The sequence below is a fragment of the Typopeltis vanoorti genome, chromosome 24 (genome assembly GCF_054136105.1).
Source record: "Typopeltis vanoorti isolate ZY-2024b chromosome 24, IOZ_Tvanoo_1.0, whole genome shotgun sequence".
NCBI lineage: Eukaryota > Metazoa > Arthropoda > Arachnida > Uropygi > Thelyphonidae > Typopeltis > Typopeltis vanoorti.
In genome coordinates, this window is record NC_143572.1 from 42,335,830 (window position 1) to 42,360,763 (window position 24,934).

The 24,934-nt window shown below is 35.2% G+C and overlaps 1 protein-coding gene across 6 annotated transcripts in view; it reads right to left on the minus strand.

Moving 5' to 3' along the window:
* The window catches only part of LOC150093132 (uncharacterized), a 423,272-nt gene that overhangs the window by 99,132 nt on the left and 299,206 nt on the right, over window positions 1-24,934 (minus strand). For all 6 annotated transcript variants that reach the window (XM_090413312.1, XM_090413313.1, XM_090413316.1 and 3 more), the window contains 3 exons: window positions 22,610-23,083; window positions 9,067-9,115; window positions 8,840-8,965 (listed from right to left, as the gene is read on the minus strand). In XM_090413312.1, the coding sequence (XP_090269438.1) occupies window positions 8,840-8,965; window positions 9,067-9,115; window positions 22,610-23,083 (649 nt within the window). The remainder of the gene's footprint in view (window positions 1-8,839; window positions 8,966-9,066; window positions 9,116-22,609; window positions 23,084-24,934) is intronic.

Genomic DNA, 24,934 nt, shown 5'->3' on the forward strand with positions numbered 1-24,934 from the left:
ATTAAAGTTGAGCAGCTTTTACAGGTAAATTGTAGACTCAACTATGCAAACATTATTAAAGAAAATTTGCAGAGTTTGAGAACCAAACATTGGAGTCTCAGTGGAAAACTATAAAGAAGATATTGATTGATTCAGCTAGGAAGGTATGTGGTGAAGTTATATGCAAGGATAGAAAAATAAAAATACCATGGTGGACACAAGAAGTTAAAGAAGCAGTCTGGAAAAAGAAAGAATAACAAAATTTTGTAGCAAATAAATCAGCAGATGCCCTAAAAGAATAAATGAGCTAAGCTATGTGCAAAAGTAGCTAAACAAAAGACATAGTAAGTCGGTTAAGAGTGTGGAAAATAAATATCAGGAAGGTGGCAAAATGTTCTGGTGGCTATTGAAGAGAAAGTAAGAAATGGAGGAAAGAGTACTGTAAAAGGAATCAAAGATGATAAAGGTGACAAAAACTGAAGATAAGAATATCCTAGATCAGGGCTATCCAACCTTAGGTAATCCGAGAGCAGTATTAGAAAAAAAAAAAAAAAAAATCCGAGGGCCACATCGCAATGCATATCTAGTTATTTGGAGAGCAGCAGCGACACAACCTCGAAAGCTGAACAAACGAACAACACTAATTGCACACTAATCGTGTTCTCACATTCCCCATGAGTGCCTGGAGCATGTGCATTGGAACAAAACAGTGTAAGAATGCTTCTTCGACACATCTAATATTTGAAAAACATGTGGGTATATAGTGATGTAAAACACCAAATAAAATTATCAACATCGATATTATCGATTAGTGATGGTATTAAAATATCTAATACACATTCGATTCAAATTATTTTATTTTTTTGCGTGAAAATCAAAATTCAGAGGCGACAGCATGCAGCCAGTGCTTTGGACAGCCCTGTCCTAGATGTCTGGAGTAATTACTTTGAAAGACTTAAATGAACCAAGCAGTGACAGAAAAAAATCTGAAATGTGGAAAAGCAGCTGGAGTAGATGATATTCAACAAGAAATGCTTAAGTATGGAGGTATGAAACTTTTGCAGTGGCTACACTGCATAATTCAGAGGGCCTGGTTGGGAGGTTGAATTCTCAGTGATTGGAGCAGAGATCTCATAGTACCTATCTACAAAAATAGGGAATAAAATTGAATGCAAGAATTACAGAGAAATTTCTCTACTGAGTATTCCAGGTAAGATTTATGCAAGCATTCTTGAAAATAGGTTGAGAAAGATTGTGGAAGAGAAACTTGAAGAACAAGCAGAGTTCAAGCCAAATAGAGGTCATCAAGATCAGGATTTTCACTTTAAGACAAATAGTTGAGAAATCGTAGGAATATGACAAGGATCTGCACTTAGGTTTTATAGATCTGGAAAAGGCATATGACAAAATGCCCAGAGAAAAGCTTTTCAAAACACTACAATTACATGGAGTGAATGGAACATTATACAGAGCAATCCATAGTCCATATTTAAGTTGTCAGTCAGTAATTAGAACTGGAAATACAGGAAGATGGTTTGATGTAAAATCAGGGGTAAGACAAGGATGCACATTATCTCCACTCTTATTCATCATCTATATGGATCACATTATGAAAGTAAGCAGCATTTAAACCTGATATAACAGCTGTAATAAATTTAGCATGAAAAAACTAGCAATAAAGACCAAAACTATGAAAATAGGTAGGAACATAGAAAATTTCAGCAGCATTCTGAATGGTTATCCTATAGAAGTAAAATATTTCAGCTATTTAGGCACAGTTTTTAGTGATGATGGCAGGTTAAATTTGGAAACAGACAACAGATTTCTCTCTTATTCCATATAAATTTATTCAGCCAAGCTGAATAAATTTATATGGAATCAAAGAAATTAGCCCAAACTCCAAACTAGCAGTATACAAAACAGTTTAAACCAGTTTTAAGTTATGGATCTAAGAGTTAGGTTAAAGCACTTGATCAAAGACTAGAGACCAACCACAGATATGAGAGTTCTGAGAAAAATTAGGAGAGTGAACCAATGGCATTAATGGCAGAATCATATAAAAAAATGAAGATATCAGAAAGGACCTTGACATTATTAGCATTCAAGAATGTTAGTAGAACTAGTCCAAGGTGGTATTGACCACTTAAATAGAATGGATGAGGAAAGGTTAGCAAAACAGGTGTCTGATGCCAAGATGCCAGGAAAGAGATCCAGAAGAAGACCAAGATCTAGGTGGACTGATTCAGTCAGAAATGCCTTAGCAGAACAAAATGTTACATAAGACAATATCAGAGTGCTTACAAGTAATAGACTAATTTGGAGGAAAATTGTGGATAGCAGATTAATAATGATGTAAACTTAATCATGCAGTGCTGTCATAGTAACCTAAACACCCCTTGGGGGGTATATATCAGAAAATTTGATGATACTATCTACAGTATCTGTACTTAGTTGGAGCCATGTGAAGGTCCCTGGAAAATGTGAAAATGAAGGATTCACTCAAGAAACTTGGTAACTGAGCTCTCCAACCCAACACAGAACCATACATAATGTTTGCCCCTTATTGAGCAAGCAACAAATATGCATGGAAGTGGAACACCAGGGTTATCCAGGTGCTGTATTAGCACCATGTTCCTAGAACATGTGGTAGGAGACTGACTGCAATGCTGCTGACCCTTACAAGCAAGTTTACTAGTCAAATAATTCTGGCTGAGCCACTCAATCTTACTGAAGCAGGATAAAGTAATGCAAGTTTACTAAGATCTCCCATTTTGGATGACCACAGGTCACACTGCATGACAAATACAGCAACTGGTCAGACCTATTACTGAGAGGTTCCCCTCCTTCATGGGGAACATGTTGGAGGCATATAAGATGGAGGCGAATGAAATTAAAGGCCAGGAGACCAGTTGTGTGGATTTGTATTAATGATGGTGAGAGCAACAGTTAGGTGATGTAGAGATCCTGCAGGATCATCTACAAAGAGCAGCAGTTTGTCACACTGAATTGTTAGTCATTATTATTTATCTGAAACGTAAAGTTATGAACTTCAAAATGAAAAACTACAGACTGTATTGTACAAATAAAACCACACAACAAAAAACTGATGACACTAAGCATTAAGGATAATGATGAGCAGAGTTACACCTCATAGGATATATCTTAATAGCAGACAATATATCAAAGAATAACTTGGTTGAACAAAGCTGACATGCAGGGATAAGTTGTAAGGCTTTGATACGACTATATCTAGATGCTATGCACAGATTTTGTTAGTTTCTCAAAAATGTAGAAATGAACAGAATTCAGAGGTGAGTGAATGAAATGGTGACTGGTTTGAAGAGATGAAGAGAAACTGAAGGTTTGCAGTTACATAAGTTGGCTAACAGGCAGAAAAGTGGAGATATGATAGAAATATAGGTTACTAAAAGGGTTTTATTAAAGCAGATGCTAAACAAGTTTTTTAATAGATGACAGGATGAGAGAGAACAAACGTTAGCTGCAGGAAGTTGTGCGTATGTGTGTAGTCAGCAAAGAACGTAAAGACTAGATATTTTGCTTGTAGTGATAAATGAGTAAAATGGGTTGCCAAAAATAGTTGTGCATGCTTTGTTGAACAAATTGAAGGACAGGCATGATAGCCATTTTGTCAATAATGGTTACTATGGGCATCTCATTAATGTCTTTGAACTCCGAGAATACCATATAATTACACTATCACCAGCACTGTTTTACTAAGCAATATTCAGTTTACAAAGTCATTTAACACACAATCAGCCTCATTACAAAAAAATAAATAAATAAATAAAATAAAAAAGATGGCTAATATAATAAGGATCAATGGTTTTAAGAACACCGAATAAATCATCAATATTCAGAAAGCTCAGTCACAGTGTGACTAAGGTGGCTTAATTACATCGTGGTAACTGTTTAATGAATTTATAAAATTCATTTAACAGTTACAATTTGCAATGCTTACCATTCAGCCTGGTTGGCTGAATGGTTAGCATTTTCACTCTCCATCCAAAAGGCTGCAGGTTCAAATCCAGCCATGGGCATGGATGTTTGTGATTGTCTGTGAAAATACTAGTGGTAGTGGGCAGTGGATGGCATCAATGTAGATGATGGTGGTAGTTGTGGTTTGTTGTAGTTAGTGAAGACAACCAAGGCAGATCTTCTCCCACCAATCCACAAGCTATTCAGTATGCCTCCTATAAAGGACATCAGAAAAATACTCATGGTATTCATCCAGTTCTAAAAAAAAAAAAAAAAGCTCGAGTTCCAGAACTCACTCATTCATCTCTTCAAGATGTCATATACTCATCTCGCATCTATTTGACAGATTGGAAGCAAGCTCTTATCTGTTTTGTCCCCGCCCCCCCCCCAAAAAAGGAGAGAGATAAATCAATCACGCTATCACACTATTGTTCCAACCCTATAGTCTCAAAAATAACGAAGGCCATCAATAGCCAACCATTTCACTATGTGGAGACTCACCAATGAGTGTACCTAGTAGAAGCAACGTCTGAATGTGTTCCAAAGATCGGGAGGTTAAGTAAATTTTTATCAGTGGTAGTCGTCTTTCATTGCCCAGTGAAATACCACCAACTTGCTTACTGGAGGTGCTGAAGTGGCTTGCAGCCAATGTTCCCTCTAATTTTTTGCTGTGAGTGTGCGCAGAAATTTGCATGTGTGCACCCATACGAGTCACCATACTGATCATTTAAGCAAAAAAGTTAAAAGAGTTTAGTTCATTCTTTACCTTCTGGTGTCAATGGAATGTCAGCCAGGTCACCCCCAACTCCCCACACACGGTAGTAGCCTCCCACAGTAAACAGTCAGAAATCACGATTCACAAGCCTTGGGCAACACTCGATCCGGAGACTTCGTGCATACGAGGCCAACACGATACCGACTGTACTAGATAGGATTCTAAGTGTGTGTATTATTACCATCACCAAGTAAGTTGTGTGTATTATTACCATCACCAAGTAAGTTGTGTGACATCAATCACAGAGCTAACAAATATTTTATGTATTTAATATTGATCTGATTAGAAGTAAGAAGTAAAAACAAAAAATAACACTAGTGACTGATTGCCTTTAACTAAATTTTCTAACTGCAAATAACTCTAAACATACATAATAAAATATTCCCATTACTAATTCTCACCTTGTTAAGCATTAATAATAAGTCCATTACTAATTCTCATCTTGTTTAGTTCTATCTTCTATCTCTTTATTTTTTCTCTCTTCTGTCTTTGGCATTCACCCACTCTTTATACACACTATCTAAATTAATTGAATTTCCATATAATTGGTAACTTTTCACTCTCATTAGCATATCCAAATGACATTCCCCTAAACGGTTTCTAAGTTGGTTTTTTATTTGATTCATTAGACTAAAACCTCGCTCACAGTCTACACTAGATGAGAAGAAGGTTCCTCCAATATCCATCAACTTTGCCAAATCACAAAACTGCTCATTTTGAAGAGCAAATACAACCATTTGTGTAAAATTTGATATCATTTGCATTTAATTTTTTCTTGTACAGAAAATTTGAAATCATTAAACTAATTATTTCTGTAGTATCATCCAGAAAATCATGATATTTAAGACAAAGGGCATTAGCATGTTCACTACCAAATGAGAAATCACAATGTGAAACAGAGGAGATATCAAACATTGACTAAACACTGTAGCACTTAACACTAAGTTCTATGCATTCGTACTAATATTGTTTAAAACTTCAGAGAATCACTTCTTTAATGCGTCCAGTGCAGATGTCACAACTAGCAGTGTTGTCAGCAGCGAAAAGTCGACTTGTGGTACTACCACAAAAGAAACTACAGCATTAAACTGCATAATTCAGATTACTAATATACAAAACAATATAAGTTTGAAACAAAGTAAAATAAAGAGCAAAAAATAATTATTTTAAGAGATTTGAAAATTTTAAAAACTAGAAACGTTCTATAAATTTTCTATGGTACCCTGGTTAAGCATCACTGCATTATACATTCCTTCTGCTGTCAGAACTGACACTGGCGAAACTGATTAAAGGGAGGGGGGGGGGGGGGGTCAAGGCTCAGATGACAACCTCATAAAAGTCTCCTTTTCCGTGCAAAAGCCTTCACCCACCGGGGCAGTTGCATCTCGTATCTGCAACTTCTATTCCTCCTGAGGATGATATGTCATCCTCACAGAAATAAAGGCATTTATCCTTTGTTCTACCCCAAATCCACAGCCACCATTCAAAGCCTTAGTTATGCCAATGTAGTAAAAGGGAAAAAAAACCATATACCACAAGTGTCTCAAGACCAAAACCACAGCTGCTCACACTCCACTTATACTAAGTCCAAAGAGTCAATAAATCCAAATCAGATTTTGAAAAGGCCAAATGCTGCAAACTTCCTCCATCCAATGGCAAGGGACCAGAAAATCTTCTGGTCCCTTGCCATTGGATGCAACTTTTGTCCATCTATGCTTCCAGCACTCATCATCTGAATGGTAACATTCATCTCACGTCTAACTACTGCATTGATGATCTGAGCAAAGTTATCCCATGAAGGATAACATGTAAGCATGCTATTTCCTTGATAAGGTCAACTTTGTTCTCTTGAGCTTTCACCGTTGCACATTCAACATTAATTCGAACATTAACATTTTCCAGTCAATCATTGACACTGTCTGTGCTACTAACACCTGCTTCATTCTTACCACCCAAATGGCACTCACTCACCAGCTGTTCTTTCATAAATCTTAACTTTTGTGACAAATACATCTCTCTATCCACACACACACACACACACACACACACACACACACACACACACACACACGCTACACTGTACAAAATCATGAATTTAACTCATCCAAGAATGATGTTTTTGTGTCATTCAGTCTACCATGCATTGGTGCTATACCAACAATGCTGAATTTAAACAAAAATGTGATGTTTACTTACAAACTATATAACTCAGTCAATTACACACCCATATAAAACAAACTACAATGAATTAATCTATTATTAAATAAATGAGGAAAGAATGACTTTCTTTCAGCAGTAAGCTAATAATACAACATATGCAATGCACCATCTTGTAGCACCCACTATATCAAAAAAAAAAAAAAAAAAAAAAAAAATTAAGGATGATACTGGGTGGTGAAAATGGCAATTTATGAGCAATTCATAAAGATATTTCATCCTTTAGGGAATATTCCAGGGAGTAATGGGTTTTAATGTACCTTTTAACATTAGTCTTACACTGGTGCCAAATTCCAAAGGAGTGTAAAGAGGACAACTGTCTGGAATTGTGATTAAAATGTTAGAGATGCTAAGTGAGTACCAAGATTTAGAGATAGGTTGACAATAGTAGTATTCTGTGATAGTCAGTATGGGTTTGTTAAGGGAGGTTGTATTTCTGCAATCTATTCACTTATTATAATCTACTTATAAGCTGACAAATGCATTCAATAAAGGAGATGTATTCACAATGGTATATTTAGATATTGCAATGGTCTTTGATAGACTGCCACATGACAAATTTGAACAGATAGTGCTGGATAATAGATTAGTGTACTGGATCGAAGCTTGGCTATGTGTAAGTATCAGCTAGCTGTATGTGCAGGAACAATATACTAGAAGAGAAGTTGCTTTGGAGTACTCTTTTTGGAGCAGTTGCTGTTTAACTTGTATGTTAATGATACTGAAAAAGATCTGAATGGTGATATGCAGTTATTAGCAGATGATGCAAAGTTGGGAAGAACTAAGAGTAGAGCATATGTAGCTTTGCAAGAGGACTTGAATATACTAAGTGAATGGGCAAGTGAATGGTATTAGTAGTTCAATGTCAAAAAGTGCAAGGTTTTAAAATTTGGGAATCCAGATTATACAACTGTTGAGGATAATAGACAACTACCAAAAATTTCAGGGACATGCACTGTTAAAATTGTGGACAGCACAGCAGATTATGGCAATGATGAGGAGGACAGTGATGAGTAAAAGTAAGAATGTTATGGTTCCATTATTTAAAGCCTGATCAAGCTGCATGTGGATTACTGTGCAGATTGTCACCTAGTTTTTGAAAGAGTACAGAGATGACTGACTAAATTGGTTCCTGGTATGTTTGAAGATAGATTGAAGAAAATACAAATATGGATGAGATTTTTCACAGAATGGGTGAAGAACAAGGGACATCCCTAGAAAACTGTATAAAGAGGATATGAAGGATGAAAAGATGGGGGAGGGTAGGCTTTTTAAATGGAGAGTGCTGGATGATTGGAATGCATTTAAAGCATGGTATGATAAGTTGTGTGTGAGACTTCCCACGATGCCTCGATTCCATGGAGGTCTGATAATCTCATCAACTCCAATCATTTTCTCGGATCTTCTGCCATATGCTTTTCTATATTTTTGTGGGTGCTGTAACGTTGAGTTACTATCATTTTGTTTTTATTGAACAATAGAAAATATACACAATCTGATAGCCAACATCCATTCATTATCCAAGCTTCAACCCTACCAAACTAACCCTGTCCCTCATTCCATTACCATCAGTTTTTGTTAAGTCTTCTTCAGACTCTTTTCTTCAATTTATCAAAATGCATTCAGTTGAAGTAGTTATGAATAAAAATGGAGAACGGCACAGGTGTTTATGTGTTATTGCAAAATGCACTTAATTTATCTAAGATTTAAATCAATGTGACAAACAGGTGAAAATGAATACATTTTCAGTAGAACTCATAAAAATTGACTATCATTAATTTATGCAAATTTTGCTTTCCATTTAAAATTTGGATATAAACAATCAAGAAAGATACTATTCATAATGCTTAAAAAGTGACCTCAGTAACTTACCAAGCATCCAGGAAGTGGAGGAAAAGATGTTGTTTCCAGATCAAACTTTGGAGAATCAGGTTTACCGTTGCCAACTACATCTAAAACTTTATTTTCACAAGATGACACAGAACTATCTGTTTCACACTATAAGAAATGTTCAGAATATAAAAAAAATTACACATGAAAATAGAAAACAAATTAACAATTAACTATCAATTTTTTTTTTTTTAACTTGAATAACTTACTGATTTATTAGTAAAGCCATTTTCTTTCCACCAGCGTTTGTTCTTTTGCCTAAAATTGAACAATAAAAACAGTTTTCCATTATATTATATGCTGAGTGTTCTCATTTGGCATATCAAGGTAAAAGATTAATAAATATGATAAGCCTCTTATGTGCCTGCCAATCACAGCTTTACACAAATTTAAAAACAATCGCTTAGTGCATTTGGGCCTATGAAATATGGTATAATCATAAAATTTCTCATGCTGAAAAACTGATTTTTAATAATAGTACAGAAACTACACAGAACAGCACCTATCATAAAATAATACTGCTGAAATACAGCAGTAATATTTTATGAGACACTTAAGACAGTTTGCAACAGATAGAATTTGTACCATTCTTCCTTCAATACTGTCAAAAAAAGGTGCATAGTTATCCATCTGATGAAGTTCTCCATATTCATTTTCTAAGATGTTTAGCATAACTCAAAAAAAAGATTCAGAGAACAGCAAAGCCAACTTCTTTAACTTCATTTTCCAATTTTCATTAGATGATTACAAGACATTTTGTGGTATAGAGCACTGTCATGTTAAAACATAAAAGCTCAGAACATATATGAGAGCAGTTCAATAAGTAATAAGACTAATTTTACTGTGGCGAAACTCATCACAATATTAATTTCTTTGGAATAAAGAAATGTTGCTGTCTGTATTAACAAAAGAGGTTGATAGATGGCATATACGGGCTGATGCGCCAGAGTGTCACATGACTAAACGCAAGCTTGTTTCAGTGCACCTACAAACCGTGACCAGTCGTCAAAATGGAAGCGTCCTTGGAACAGCATTATGCGATTAAATTTTGCGTGCTTTTGCAAAAATCGGCATTGGACACTTTTAACATGATACGCGAAGCTTTCCACGATGAAGCAATGTCGAGGGCAAGTGTTTTTCGCTGGCATAAAACTTTTAAGGAAGGAAGGCAAAATGTGGAAGATCTTGAACGTGAGGTAAGACCTTCAACGTCCATCACAGAGACAGTGATCAACACTGCAGCGATTATCATCAAGGAGGATCGCAGAATTACAGTATGCCAGCAGCATGTTGTCCTGAATATTTCTGTGGGAAGTGTTCACTCATTTGGGACTGAAATGTGTTTGCGCCCGATGGATTCCCAAACTCTTGACACCAGAGCAAATGCAGCATCGAGTGGATGTGCACACAGAATGGAAAGAAAGACTGGAACAAGAAGGCGACAACTTCTTAAGCTTGTCCGATGCCGATTTTTGCAAACGAACACAAAATTTAATCGCTCGTAGGTGCGCCGACACAAGCTTGCATTTAGTCACGTGACACTCTGGCACATCAGCCCTTATACGCTATCTATTAACCTCTTTTGTTAATACAGACAGCAACATTTCTTAATTCCAAAGAAATTAATATTGTGATGAGTGGTTTCGCCACAGTAAAATTAGTCTTATTACTTATTGAACAGCCTACGTATTTTACAAATAAATTACTTGTAAAATATATATTCATGAAAATTTTAATTAAAATTAAAGTTGCTGCACTAAAAATTAAGCTCAGTTCTTAAAAGCATGGATGAAATATTTATTAACAAAATAAATATTTTGTTAATAAATATAACAATAGAAATAGAAGAATACCAAGCAAAATTGGCTACACCACATAGAAAGGATGAATAACAATAGGATTCCCAAACTAGCATATAAATATAAACCTGCAGGAAGACTGCAGACATCCAAGACTCAGATGAAAATACCAACTTCATCTGCAGAGCAGGAACAAGACATAAAAAGCCTATACATGAATTGCTCGGCCGATAACAATGATAAATATTTTGTTTTGCCTAAATAAATTAATCCTAACATAAGCACAACTAAGACAACATATTCACTTGTTTTATATATATTTTGCTAACAAAGCACGTGTGTAAACATATCAGTGGTATCATGTGCCCATTTCATGCTCATCTTAATTGGTCTAATGCAATTAATTGTATGTAGGATAGCTTTGAATACTTTAATTTATCAATTAATCATAACCAAATCCGCACAGAGTGGGGGCGGGGGGGAACAATGTGTTTGTTTTAAGATATATTAGAAAACAATAATGAAGAAGAATGCTATATTTGATTGGTGTGTATATATATGTGTATATTATATGCTGTCAAAGAATATAAAATTGAATATGAGAATGGGGAACTGGACAATGAGACTTATTTGTGCCTATGGTCCCACAGAAAGCTCTACTAAGGTAGAAGTGGAGGAATTTTTTTGAGGCTTTAGAAAAAGCAACTGACACAATGAAAAAGGAAAAGTTGGTCCTTGTTGGGGATCTAAATAGTAGAGTAGGAAATGATTGTGAGACATACAAAAATATTTTGGGAAAATTTGGAGAAAAGAGCAAAGCTAATAATAATGGCAAATATCTGTTGGATTTCTGCTCAGGACATGGACTGGTTATTACTAACACCATGTTCCAACATAAAAATGTGCACAAATTCACATGGAGAGAAGAGGCTAGGAATAAGAAAAGTCTCATTGACTATGTTATTGTTGATAGTGATGTTTTCTCCCTGGTGCAGGACACCAGAGTGTACAGAGGATTTGAAATTGGAAGTGATCACTATTTAGTCTTGAGCAGGATAAAATTGAATTTCATATTGAAAAGAATAACATGTAAGAAAGTTTTAAAGCGAATAAAAGTTGAGCAGCTCTCAGATGTAAACTGTAGACTAAAATACAGAAATATTATTGAAAAGAAAATGAAAGAGTTTGAGAACAGGAATCAAACCTTGGAGATTCAGTGGCAAACTCTGAAGGAAACATTGATTGATTCTGCCAGAGAGGCATGTGGTGAGGTTGTGTGCAAAGATAAAAAAAATCAGAACTCCCTGGTGGACACAGGAAGTTAAACAGGCAGTGAAGGAAAAGAAGAAAGCATATCAAAAGTTCCTGGCAAATAAATCAGCTTTTACTCTTACAGAATACAGAGACAAATGTAAGAAAGCTAAACAGTGTGTAAAACTAGCTAAACAAAAGTCATGGGAGGACTTTGGCAAGAATATAGAAAATAAATATCAAGAAGGTGGCAAAATATTCTGGAGGTTGTTGAAGAAGCTTAGGAATGGAGGAAAGAGTGCTGTAAAAGGAATTAGAGATGATAAAGGTGAAATGAAAACAGGAGAAAAAGATATCCTTGAAGTATGGAGTAATTACTTTGAAAAACTGCTAAATGAAACAAGCAGTGATGACAGCAGTGATAAAAAACACTGACCAGGCATGCAGTCAGGAATACATATCCATACTTGAAGTAGAAAAAGCCATCAAAGGCTTGAAATGTGGAAAGACAGCAGGAGTAGATGATATTCGACCAGAAATGCTGAAGTATGGTGGTATAAGAGTCTTACAGTGGCTGCACTGCATAGTTCAGAAAGCCTGGACAGAGGGACGAATTCCTGATGATTGGAGTAGAGCTCTCATAGTACGCATATATAAAAAGGGAAATAAAACTGAATGTGAGAATTACAGAGGTATTTCCCTACTGAGTGTTTCTGGCAAGATCTATGCAAGTATACTTGAGAAACGGTTGAGAAGAATTGTGGAAGAACAAGCTGGATTCAGGCCAAATAGAGGCTGTCAGGATCAGATCTTCACTTTACGACAAATAGTCGAGAAAGCATGGGAATATAACAAAGATCTGTATTTAAGTTTTGTTGATTTGGAAAAGGCATATGACAAGGTGCCAAGAGAGAAGCTATTCAATACGCTGCAGTTATATGGTGTCAATGGGGCATTATATCAAGCAATACTTAGTCTGTATTTGAGTTGTGAGTCAGCAGTTAGAATTGAAGGAAGTACAGGAAGATGGTTTAATGTTAAATCTGGTGTGAGACAAGGATGTACATTATCCCCTCTGTTATTCATTATCTATATGGATCACATTATGAAGGAATGTGGTATTAAACCTGATATCAAAATTGGAGATGTTAATGTCAGCTCTTTGCTTTATGCGGATGATGTTATACTTCTAAATAAATCCGCTACAAGTCTGCAAGATTCTCTGACTAAATTGAATAGCTGTTGTAATAGATATGGTATGAAGGTCAGCAATAAAAAGACAAAGACAATGAAAATAGGCAGAATCATTGAAAATGTCAACTGTGTTGTGAATGGAGAACCTGTGGAACAAGTAAAACATTTTAGCTACTTAGGCACAATTTTTACTGAAGATGGTAAACTAAATATAGAAATAGACAACAGAATCAGCAAAGCTGGTATCGTGGGAAGTCAATTGAATAAATTCATATGGAATAAGAAAGAAATTAGTCAGAACACTAAATTAGCTGTATACAAAACTGTGTTCAAACCAATTTTAACTTATGGATCTGAGAGCTGGGTCAGAAGTAAAACACTTGACCAAAGACTAGAGACCGCAGATATGAGAGTCCTGAGAAAGATTAGAGGCGTGAACAGATGGCATCAATGGCAATATCATATTAAAAATGAGGATATTAGGAAAGAACTTGACATTGTCCGCATCCAGGAATGCGTTAGCAGAGCTAATCTCAGATGGTATGGTCACTTAAATAGAATGGGAGAGGAAAGATTAGCAAAACAAGTGTTCTCTGCCAGGTTGGCAGGAAAACGACCCAGAGGAAGACCAAGATATAGGTGGATTGATACGGTACAAAGTGCCTTAGACGATAGAAATATAAGATCTGATAATGTTGGAGTCTTGACAAGTAACAGACTGATTTGGAGGAAAATTGTAGATAGGAAGTTAGTAATGATGTAATTTTTTCATGTAGTACTGTCATATCCTGTACACCCCTTGAGGGTACATGGCAGGAATTTGATGATGATGATGATGATGATGATGAAGGAAAGCAGAGCTTTCTTTAGAAAAATAAATATAGGTTGTAAAGACTTTAAAACCTACCACTATGTAAAAGTAAAAACAGGACCCTACCAAGTAACAAAACTGATATATTGCAAAGATGGAATGAATATTTTGATGAATTGCTGAATCATGAAAATATAGGCAGTGAAGAACTTGATGTCACTTCAAGTAGTAACCAAGAAGTGATTGAAATCAAGGAAGGGGGGGGGGGGGCTTAAGAAATTGAAAAATAATAAAGCGGCTGGACCAAATTCAATACCATCAGAACTTCTGAAGAATGCAGGGCCAGCTGTTACAAAAGCAATTCATAATATTTTGCACTCAATCTGAATGAATGAAATACTTCCCTCAGAATGGAAACAAAACATATGTTTCATACACAAAAGACATTCTTGAATGCTGCAATTATAGAGGGATAAGTCTATTCTGTACTGCTTACAAAATATTTTCAAATATCCTATTTAATAGGCTATCCCCTTTTGTTGAAGGAATCATCACAGACTATTAATGTGGATTCAGAAAGGGAAGGTCCATTTTAGAACAAATATGGTATCGATACACATCACCTTTTTATAAACTTTAGAACTGCCTATGACAGCATAAACAGAATGTTACTTATAAGAGCCATGAGAGATTTTAACTTCTTGGAAAAATTAGTAAGGCTTATTGCACTTACTCTCAAGAAACAACATTGAAAATTCGAATCCAAGCAAGTGTCTCAGAACCTATGGAATTTAAAAACTGAGTAAGACAGGGAGATGCCCTGGTTTGTCTTCTCTTTAATATCACTTTGGAGAACATGATCAGAGAGTCAAACATCAATACCAGAAGAACCATTTTTAACAAATCTGTATAAATCCTTGCCCTTGCTGATGACACTGATATCATAGCAAGAACACCCATAGCACTAAAACAGGCTTTTTTTGGCTTTAGAAAGTGAAGCAAAGAAAATGCACCTAATGATCAATCAAAGTAAAAGCAAATATATAGAACGCAGCAAAAAAATAAACCTCATTAACCTCATGTTGGATTTTTCTAAGGCATTTGACAGGATACCACACGATAGGCTGTTGTGTAAACTGGAGAATATGGAATTGGAACATAATCTATTCACTTGGATCGGGGGATGGTGACAGACAGATATCAAAAAGTGGTATACAGTGGGTGTGAATCTGCCAGATTTAAGATAACCAGTGATGTACCTCAGGGTTCAGTCCTTCGGCCATTATTGTTCAATCTATACATTAATGACATCAAGCAGGGTCTATCATCAGATTTGCAATTGTTTGCTGATGATGCAAAGATAGGCAGGGCAATCAGGGATGCTACTGATATTCAGCAATTACAAAATGATTTGAATAGACTGGAAATCTGGGCAAACGAAAATGGCTGTCAGTTTAATGTTAGTAAGTGTAAAGTTATGCACTTTGGCGTGATTAGAGTTCCAGCAGCATATTATATTAGCGGGATTATGCTACAAGAAACTGAAGAGGCAATGGATCTTGGTGTATTGGTGGATAAGAATTTAAAGTTCAAAGGTCACATACATTGGCGTAGCTAGAGGGAGGCAGAGGTCCGCCCCAGACGGCACTTTGAACCTTTTTGAACTTTTACAGTTAATTCTAAAATACAGTCTTGAGAACTCAGTTCCAAATATTGTAATACTGCTTCGAATTTTCCTCATGATTGCTGTAAGTGTTGGTAGTTGTGAGAGGAGTTTTTCTAAATAAAATTGATTCAGTATTACCCCAACATTACTATCAAATAGACTTCGCCAATATCATCGATGATTATGCTAACAGAAAAGCAAGAAATATAACATTTTAGAATGTTGAAATTAAAGTTTTATTTCAAAAATAAACATAGCATTTTAATTTATTTCTCTATATGTCATTTTGACTTTTTGTGGTATTTTTGGTGTGTATTGAGAGGGGCGGCAAACTCAGGGACCGCCCTGGGTGGCCAAAGTTCTAGCTTCACCACTGGTCACATAGCAAAAGTTGCAAATACAACTCAGAGGATAATTGCTATGTTGAAGCAAACCTTGACATGTAATGATAAGGAAGTAATTTTGCCTCTTTATAAGGCTTCGATAAGAACACACTTGGATTACTTTGCGCAGATTTGGTCTCCTGGGTTCCAAAGGAATAAAGAAGCTGTGGAAAGGGTGCAAAGAAGATTTACAAAGATTATATCTGGATTATGGGATTTAGATTATGAGGACAAATTGCGAGTATGTGGATTACAGACTCTGGTTAACAGGAGAAAGAGGGGTGATATGACAGAGGTCTATAAACTTTTGAATGGGTGTTATAGCATTTCAACTGATGAAATTTTTAGTTATATGGAAGGTGGGGAGAGAACACGGGGACATCCATGGAAGTTAAATTTATTTGCAGATAAGAGCTAGGTTTTTCTCCAGAGAGCAGTGAGTGAGTGGAAAAATTTGCCCTTTCGGGTAGTGAGTGCATCTAGTGTGAATGAATTCAAGTTTAGGTATGATAGCTGGGTTAGGTAAGTTACAGCCTCCCTCGATGAGTCCTTGACTCCCTGGAGGTCTCAGATAATAATAATAGAACCATTACTGCTAGTCATAGCTGCCATGGCTTAAAAAAATACCTAAAATCAAGTTTGATTAGAATATGTTCTGAATTGCTACTTTATAAGACTCTGATTAAGGCCTATACTTACATACGCATCTAAAACATGGACAATGTCTATAAGGGATGAAGAGGCCCTTGAATTTTTGAATTCAACGAATGAAATGGGTGGACCATATAGTGAGAATATATGATGAAAGCAATTCCAAACAAATATTCTCACATAAACCAACAGGAATTCGACCATGAGGAAGGTCCAAACTATGATGAATTGATAATGTTGATAGAGACTTTGTACTTTTGAAAACAAAAAATTGGATGATAATTGCCAAGAAAAGGACAAAATGGAAAAAGCTCCTTGAGAAGGCCAGGGCCCCCACACAGGGTTGTCGAGCCACTGAAGAAGTGGAGTGTCCTAGGGCTCCATACTGGAGCCACTTCTCTTTAATTTGTATATTAATAATATATGGGAAGATTTAAAGGTGGAGAGGAGGATGTTCAGTTGTTTGCCGATGTAAAACTGGGGAGAACAATGGCTGTCAATTTAATGTTACAAAATATAAAGTAATGCACTTTCGGGATGAAAGATTACAAGAAACTGACAAGGATGAAGGTGATGGTGGATATACACACACATACTGCAAAACGTTGGCAAGAATTACTTGGAGCTATTTGTTAAAGTACACATTGACAATTAAAAAGGAAGGTTATCTCTCTTTATATGGCATGATTCAGTCACATCTTGACTATTGTTCACAGATCTGGCCACCTGGATTTCTTGGGAATCAGGTGGTGGAATACTCCATATGAGGATAGATTGAAGGTGTAAGTTGTAGTTTAATTAACAGGCAGATGAGAGTGGGACATGACAGAAACTTATAATTTACTAAAGGGATCGCCCTGGAAGTTGTGTAAGAGTGTGATTAGTAAAGGCATGCAGACTAGGTTCTTTGTTTGGAGAGTGGTGAACAAGTAATGGTTGCCAGAGGTAGTAGTAACCTGACAGTGAATAAGTTTAAGGAGAGGTATGATAGGTATTGTGTAAACAATGATTAGTGTGGGTCTTCTGTGATGAATCTTTTTGACCTCATGGAGATATCCCATATAATAATAATAAAAGTTCCTTCTGATAACTAGTGAAATTCTTGAAGCTTACCTGTGCCTCATGGTTAAGGCCACTGATGGGAAGGTTTTCATTTAGCAGCAGCAAGAAGAATCAGAAATATGTACATTCCTTCCTACATGGTTGGAATTAAAATACCTTTACATGTTTTTATGTACTTGATATAAAAATATCTACAGATGGGAAAGAAACTTCATCTTTGATGCATTGCTAATAAATTCTGATCTTTTTTTTGTTCTACATCACAAACTACTGAAGTTTAATTATATATAATACATGTGAATTTTGAAAAGCATGTTATTATGCATCACATCTGGGCAGTGTCATCATCTAGTGACAGATTAGGATGTAAAAAAAGAGACATTAGGATTAAATCTGTGCCATTTCAATGGGCCAACATGACTTCATTTGAATAATTAAGTATTCAAATAGATGAATTAATTTGTAGCACAACACTTTCCATTTTAACTAAATAAATTGAAACTTACAACTGATATTATCTAGCATGCTTAAGTTGAAAGCTCATAGGAGGTCAAAGGCAAAAATCTTTTAATGGAACTTGACCTGCAGTTTTTTTCAACTTCTGACTGGAATCTCTTTTGTATGTAACATCCTTTTGCTATCTTTGATTTGAATTGATCATGAAATTCTTAAGTTGCAACATGACATCCTTCATCCTCATCAATCACGTTGCGACTACAGAAGACATGGCAACTGTTGGGACGTCCTTCTTGGATCTATGGTTCGCCATCTTGTTGTAATGTTGTTCTTAATAAAATCAATTAATTGCTGGTTGATTACTCATCAAAATGTAGGGAAATTTATATTTATACTGCGCCACCCTATATTTAGATTAATCTATGTAAAATAGTAGAATCAATCTTCAATTAATTTAGCAGTCTCCTCATCCATACAGGCCGAATATAATATTTTTCACTTAGCGCTCCCGCAAGGTTCGAACTTTTTATGAACGTTGCAATGAAAAAGAATCAGGCACACACAATATTGAAATCAATAAAACAAAACATTTAATACAAGGTTGTATGACAAATACATAAATTTAACTCTGAAAATAAGATAATACAATTAACTTAGTTCTTCAGGTCAAAACATTCATTTTATATTAGACTTCAAATCTTCAGATACAAAATTCACAGTTCTCTCAATAACAAAGATTGTTCACGCTGATCAATACTACAGAATTTCTTGCTAAATAAATTTGCTAGTATCATTCAGTTACACTCTATATTTAACACTTAGCAAGCACTTAACATTATTAATCGCTTCAAGGGGAATTATTTTCAAACTTCTAACTTCGGCTAAATTCAGTGAAACACCACAGTAAATGTTAGGACATTCGAGACGGAGCTATCACTTAAACCTTCACACTGAAATAAAATAGGACTGTTCTTACCAGGTAATCCTTAGCACATCAGATTCAATGTGAGCACATTTCAAACTTATAATCACTTATTACTCCAATGGAACACTATTCAAAAGAATTCTCCAAGGAGATAACCGAATTATTATTTATCGCGCTACACAATTCTTGACGGGATTTATAGGGCAGAATAATTATTCCATGTTTACTACTGTATAACAAATTGAGCTTTGTACAATCCTTCTTTAAAGTGATATAGGAATACGTAGTAATTCCAAAACTTAGTGGATTTATTCTGAAACTTCAATTAATCTTCTGGTCTTTTAAATCGCTTATATGCCTTCCTTCTTCCTGCCTAAAACTTGTTCACTCCACCTAACTCATTAATTTCTCTTCTCCCAATTATCGAAGCTCGCGCGTTCTATTTTATTTCTATCTCCATGGCAACAATCAAAACAGAACGTAAGCATTAGCATTACATAAGGTTATACCTTTACACTGAGTAACGAAAAATAATAATAAAAATATTATAGTTACTTAATTTCTCTTTCATTTCATTTACAAATAATAAAATATATGTTACAGTTTATATAAGGCACATAAAAGTTACATAATAAATACATGAATAATAAATCTTAAGCAAGGGATTAACAAATAATATTTAAATGTCTTGCTTAGTATATGGTAGATTATGCTAAATGTGAATGAAGAATAAAAACATACAAAACAATTTCATTCACAGTTTAACACAACTCTTATAGCAGTCAAACCAATCGCACCTTACAGCAAAAGGTGTCAGTTACTTTTCAATGTTTGTCAATCATCATGTGCATTTTTTCCCTTCTCTGACAAAGGCATGTTCTTCTGGTTCCAATTCTCAATCAATATAGCTAGCATCCTTTCCATTTTTTCAAATATTGAGATTTCATTACTCTGGTCATGCTGAAATTCGTGGATGACAGTGTCCTTACAAACTGTATCATCATTCAGTCCTGTGGCCCTTTAAATATATGATATGTTCACTTCTATGAAACCAATTCTGAACTTCCAACTTCACTTCTAAAGAATGAAGTTTTCTAAGCCTTTTCTTCACTTGGTCTTCATTCACATTCTTTTCACTCTTAGTTTCCTTTGTTTTTCTCTTACCAGACATCTTGCTCAAAGGGCAAAGAAGTTATTTATTGATAAAGATAATACTGCATAGACTAATAAGGTGGTGGGGACACAAACTGGATGCTGAGCATGCTGGATAGAGGTAGGAAACTATGCACACGTATGGAAGTTTCCACTTGGATAGGAAACAGCAACAGTAGTTATGTAACAAAACGAAACCAAATATATGTGAAAATGCAGATAACAAGAGTTGCTTGTATATCAAGTGAGGTGAAGCTCATATTAGGACATATGTGAACCCTCCCCCCAACTCCATCAGCCTCAGGACAAAGATCAAGCTAACAGTCTTTTTCAGAGAGTACACCTCACACTGGTTTCATGGGGTATGTGAATTACTTGTTAAAAATATCCTACAAACACTAGCTTACTAGCCATAGAGTACACACTGCTTAACCTTCAAAAATTCATCTTCAATTCAGTCTACCTGTTTTGTTTTTTCTTTGCAGCATATCAGAAAACTGTGTACTCAAGACTTGCAAAAACACTACTGATACAAGAAGCAAAATTAGAGCCACAATCTAAACAATTTCAGTGGAAATGGCTGGATTTTTAAATAGAAAATACCTCCCCCTCCTTCATGTTATTTCAAAGAGACCATCCTATATTTTTATATAAGAAATATCTGAATGAACAAATCAAATACTGCTCACAGGCTATGCCTTGTATCGAAAGATATCTAATAAATGGAAGACTGCAATAGCAAATGAATATTTTTAATATCAGTATGTATTATTATAATTTTCCATGGTGAAATTTATTTTTGCTAATAATTTTTAAAATACTAAGATTTTTGACCTAAACAAGAGGTCTAAAGAAGTATTTGATAAATTGCATTCTATTCCTAAGAAAAGAGTGAGAAGATATCATTTTTTTATTCAGAAGCATCTAACATATAAAAATTATAATTTATGTATTGTTTCTTTTCCTAAATATCCCACTATCAATGTTCCAGAAGTAGTGAAGAAAAGCTTTCCTTCAGACAACAAATTATTGAACTCTTAGGATTCCATGTCAAAACAACTTGTTTTAAGAGAACCACAAGTATGCCTATTTTATCTATACTAAATTTTATGCAAGGGCTTGAACAATTCCTTCTAACTGATCTGTCCTTCCATTTGTTTAGTTTCCAGAGTATCTAACCATTAGTCCTTATACGATTTTCTTAAGATTTAGCATGAGGTACTTCAATGGAATGCTGCAACTACTCTAAAATTTGGTGTTTTTTTATTTTAAGCACATTTTGCATTATTTTAAAATTCATTTTCTTATTAAAAAAAAAGTTAACAGCCTCCAATCTTTGCTTTCAGCTAGAACTTTTGTGCCATCGTTTAGTGAACTGTGAACCTCTGTAAGTTCACAATTTGAACTTGACCATAGTTTGAAAAATGGCCAACAGCCAGAGGATGAGAATTACAATGAAAAATTTAGCAAGAAACCAGCAGCAAGATGGAAAGACCAGTGAAGCCAGAACAGGCAAATGCCTAATCCTTGAAGAGAAGAAGAGTGTAACCATGAGAAGAAATCTTCCAAAGACTACTAGACCACATGATGAAAATATCCAGCTGGCCCATGGCTCTTGGCATTGTTTGTTTTTGTAGTATGTGGATCAACAGATCCTGTCCAGTTCAGTCTTGCACACCTTCACAGTCTCTATGTTCCAGAAACACGAGGACAGCGTTGTTTATTTCATGGAGTAGATTTTCCATATTTCAAGACTTCGCATCTGGAAGTGTTGAAATATGGAAAATTTGTACAAATTCAAATATACATATTTTTAAGTAATCTCAAAATAGTTGATTCACACTACTAATGTACAATAGATTATCTCTTGTAAATTTATCATAAATATAAATCCCACTGGAATTTCATGCTTATTTGCATCGGAGCCCATTACAGCATTAGGATTGGGAAATGCATTAAGGTCAAGCATTTACATGTTTCCAAAACAGGTTACTGATTTGAGCAAGGTATTGTTCCCTTAGATTTTTCTTGTAAGTTTCTCACAAATGTTTGGATCAATAACTTGAATGGCTGCTTCATGCAAGGGTCAACAAATACATTCATCTGTGGTGAGATTTTGCCAGCTGGCGAGGTAGCTGCACATTGGACAAAATAGAATGTATTTTATTTAATAAAAATTATATTTTTAACTTTGAAAACAGATGCAGCGCCACTACATGTGTTTAAATAGGGATGTTCTTAAACATCCCCATTAAAAAAAAATGGGAGTCTTAGGGTAAGTAGGATTTTGCATAATTTGTCAAGCCCTGGATTCATCTACAACTACAAACTAAACCAGGTAAAACAGAAAAGAATAAACCAAAAAGTGAAAATATTTCATAAAGAAGAGAAATAATACTTACCTCTGTGATTGTCCCCATGGTTCTTTTATTTGAGAATCAATTTTTGTTCCATTGGATGGAGCTGGTAAAAGAGAATCTTTCCCAAGTGACAACATTCCAGTACCCATTGCCAAGTAAGATTGTTCTTGATTATTTATTCCACTTAATCCAATTTGATTGCGTGAAGACAAAAGGAGAGGATTATTTCTGGACTGAGTGGAAGGATTGGAATACACAGATGATGGTGCTTGTAACCTTCGAAAATAAATATTTGGAGTGAAAAAATTATGCATATCCATTCCAAAGGCATGAAGATTTCGAGAATTTGAACTATATGGTACATATTCAAATCCACAAGCACCAGTACTCATCAGATTCTGAAATGAATTATGTTGTCTTTGTAGATATGATGTAGGTTGTGTCCTATTAAAGAAGCGTCCGCTTTGCTCTGCCCTGACAAAAGCATAATTCTGTGGGTTGTAAGACTTTATTTGCCTATAAAGAAAAAATATTTCCAGTTATGCTTTTTCTTTTAATCTTTAAAACCATGTTTAAGAAGTAAAAATATATGGAATGCATGTTAAAAAAGAACATACTGAAAACTTCCCTGCTCGTAAAGAGAAAACTTTACAAGCAGGATATATATATAAAAAAAGCATTACCACAAAGCAATTTACTATACAAAAAGAGATACCTCTTCTACATTTAGCACTACTTTATTTCTACCCACATGGCATAACATGCTACAAATTTTGCAACTTTTAGTGTATAGGGGTCGAAATTAAATGAGTTGTTCGTTAAAATACGTCATTTATACTTCATTTCATTATTAATAAACAACATTTCAACTGGTTTTCAAACATTCAAGTAACAAATAAAGCTGATATCAGAATATCTGAAATGTTGACAATTGTTATCAGCATCATAAATACCATCTTTAAAAAAAAATAGTTTAGGTATGAGAGGCAAACCAAACATGTCTGCCATGTCAGATGAAATATTCATCCACTACTGTCAAATGGAAAACATGTATAAAATCTATTATCATGATCATATGCAGTTAGCAGACTCATCGTGAGAGATTCATTCAACTGACAATTTATCATATTGAACCTTAAAATCCACAACACACTCTGTAATCACAACATATTTTGCCCACATACATGGCATCTGTTTGCTACAGGTTCTTCTGCCTTCCGTATGTTGGAGAAATATAAAAACATTCTGGTAATGTATTCTAATCACTCAATTCTCCATGATTAAAATCTCACACCCTTCTGAACCACTCTCACAGTTTTCAGGGGATGTAAGAATTTGGGTGCAGAAGAGTGTTAAGTAGATTTTTCTTTACATGGAGAATTCTGAGTGAAATCTCACAGGGCCTCTGGTTCTTCTCCTGTCACCTACTTTTTATGATTCCCTTACTAACTTAAACATCTCTATCATAGCACCTCTTTTCTTCCTATTCATTAAACCATAATTTGCATTCTTTTAACCTCGCTCCATAGCCAACATTCCAGATGCCTCACATTGTCTTAGTCACTTGTCTCTGAACGTTCTCCAGTGTTTCCACATCACAATGACAACTAGGTGACCAAACCTGAGCATAATAGTTGTAGTGTGGTCTGACCAATGCTTTATACAGGGAGACAACCACCTTTATCTCTACATCAGTATACTACTTTATCACAGTGTTAATGATATGCAGTCTTTGTAACACTTGCAATAAGCCCTCTAAACTTTGTCATCTCAAATCTCATATCTGCAGCATAAGTAACATAAATTATGAATTATGTTAAGAGTAATTGGCTGAGTCATCTGATAACTGACATTCAGTAAAAAGTGATTTAGTGGATGATGTGTTGTGTTCTGGTATTGAAAGCAACAATTTAAGTGGAAATAATCAGCTTTTAGTGATGAATTTGATATGGAGGAAGATTTTAATAGGCAGAATCTCTTGTTTGACTATGTTAGACACCAATAATTCAAGTGCTAGCATTAAAATATGGCATTCCTATGGCAAAAGAAGTGGGGAATAGTTCATTTCCATTAGATCAAAAGAACAGTGCAAGTATTCTTGCCCAAGGTTCAAGTAAGTGATGCAATTTAAACAGTTAAATGTATAGAAAATGAAGCCTCTCCTAACCAAATGTCAACTCCACCTGCATGTGGTATAGCCTGCTTTAATATATGGAGATATGACAACTGAGTCTCAGTGGAATAACTGATCTAACATTGAGGAGATGCTGGATATACATTGCTTGGAAAGAAGTCAATGAACACCCTCTGTGGGCAAGGTGCATTGTGCCATGTAACGTCACATGTTTGTAGCTGGTATAAATGGAA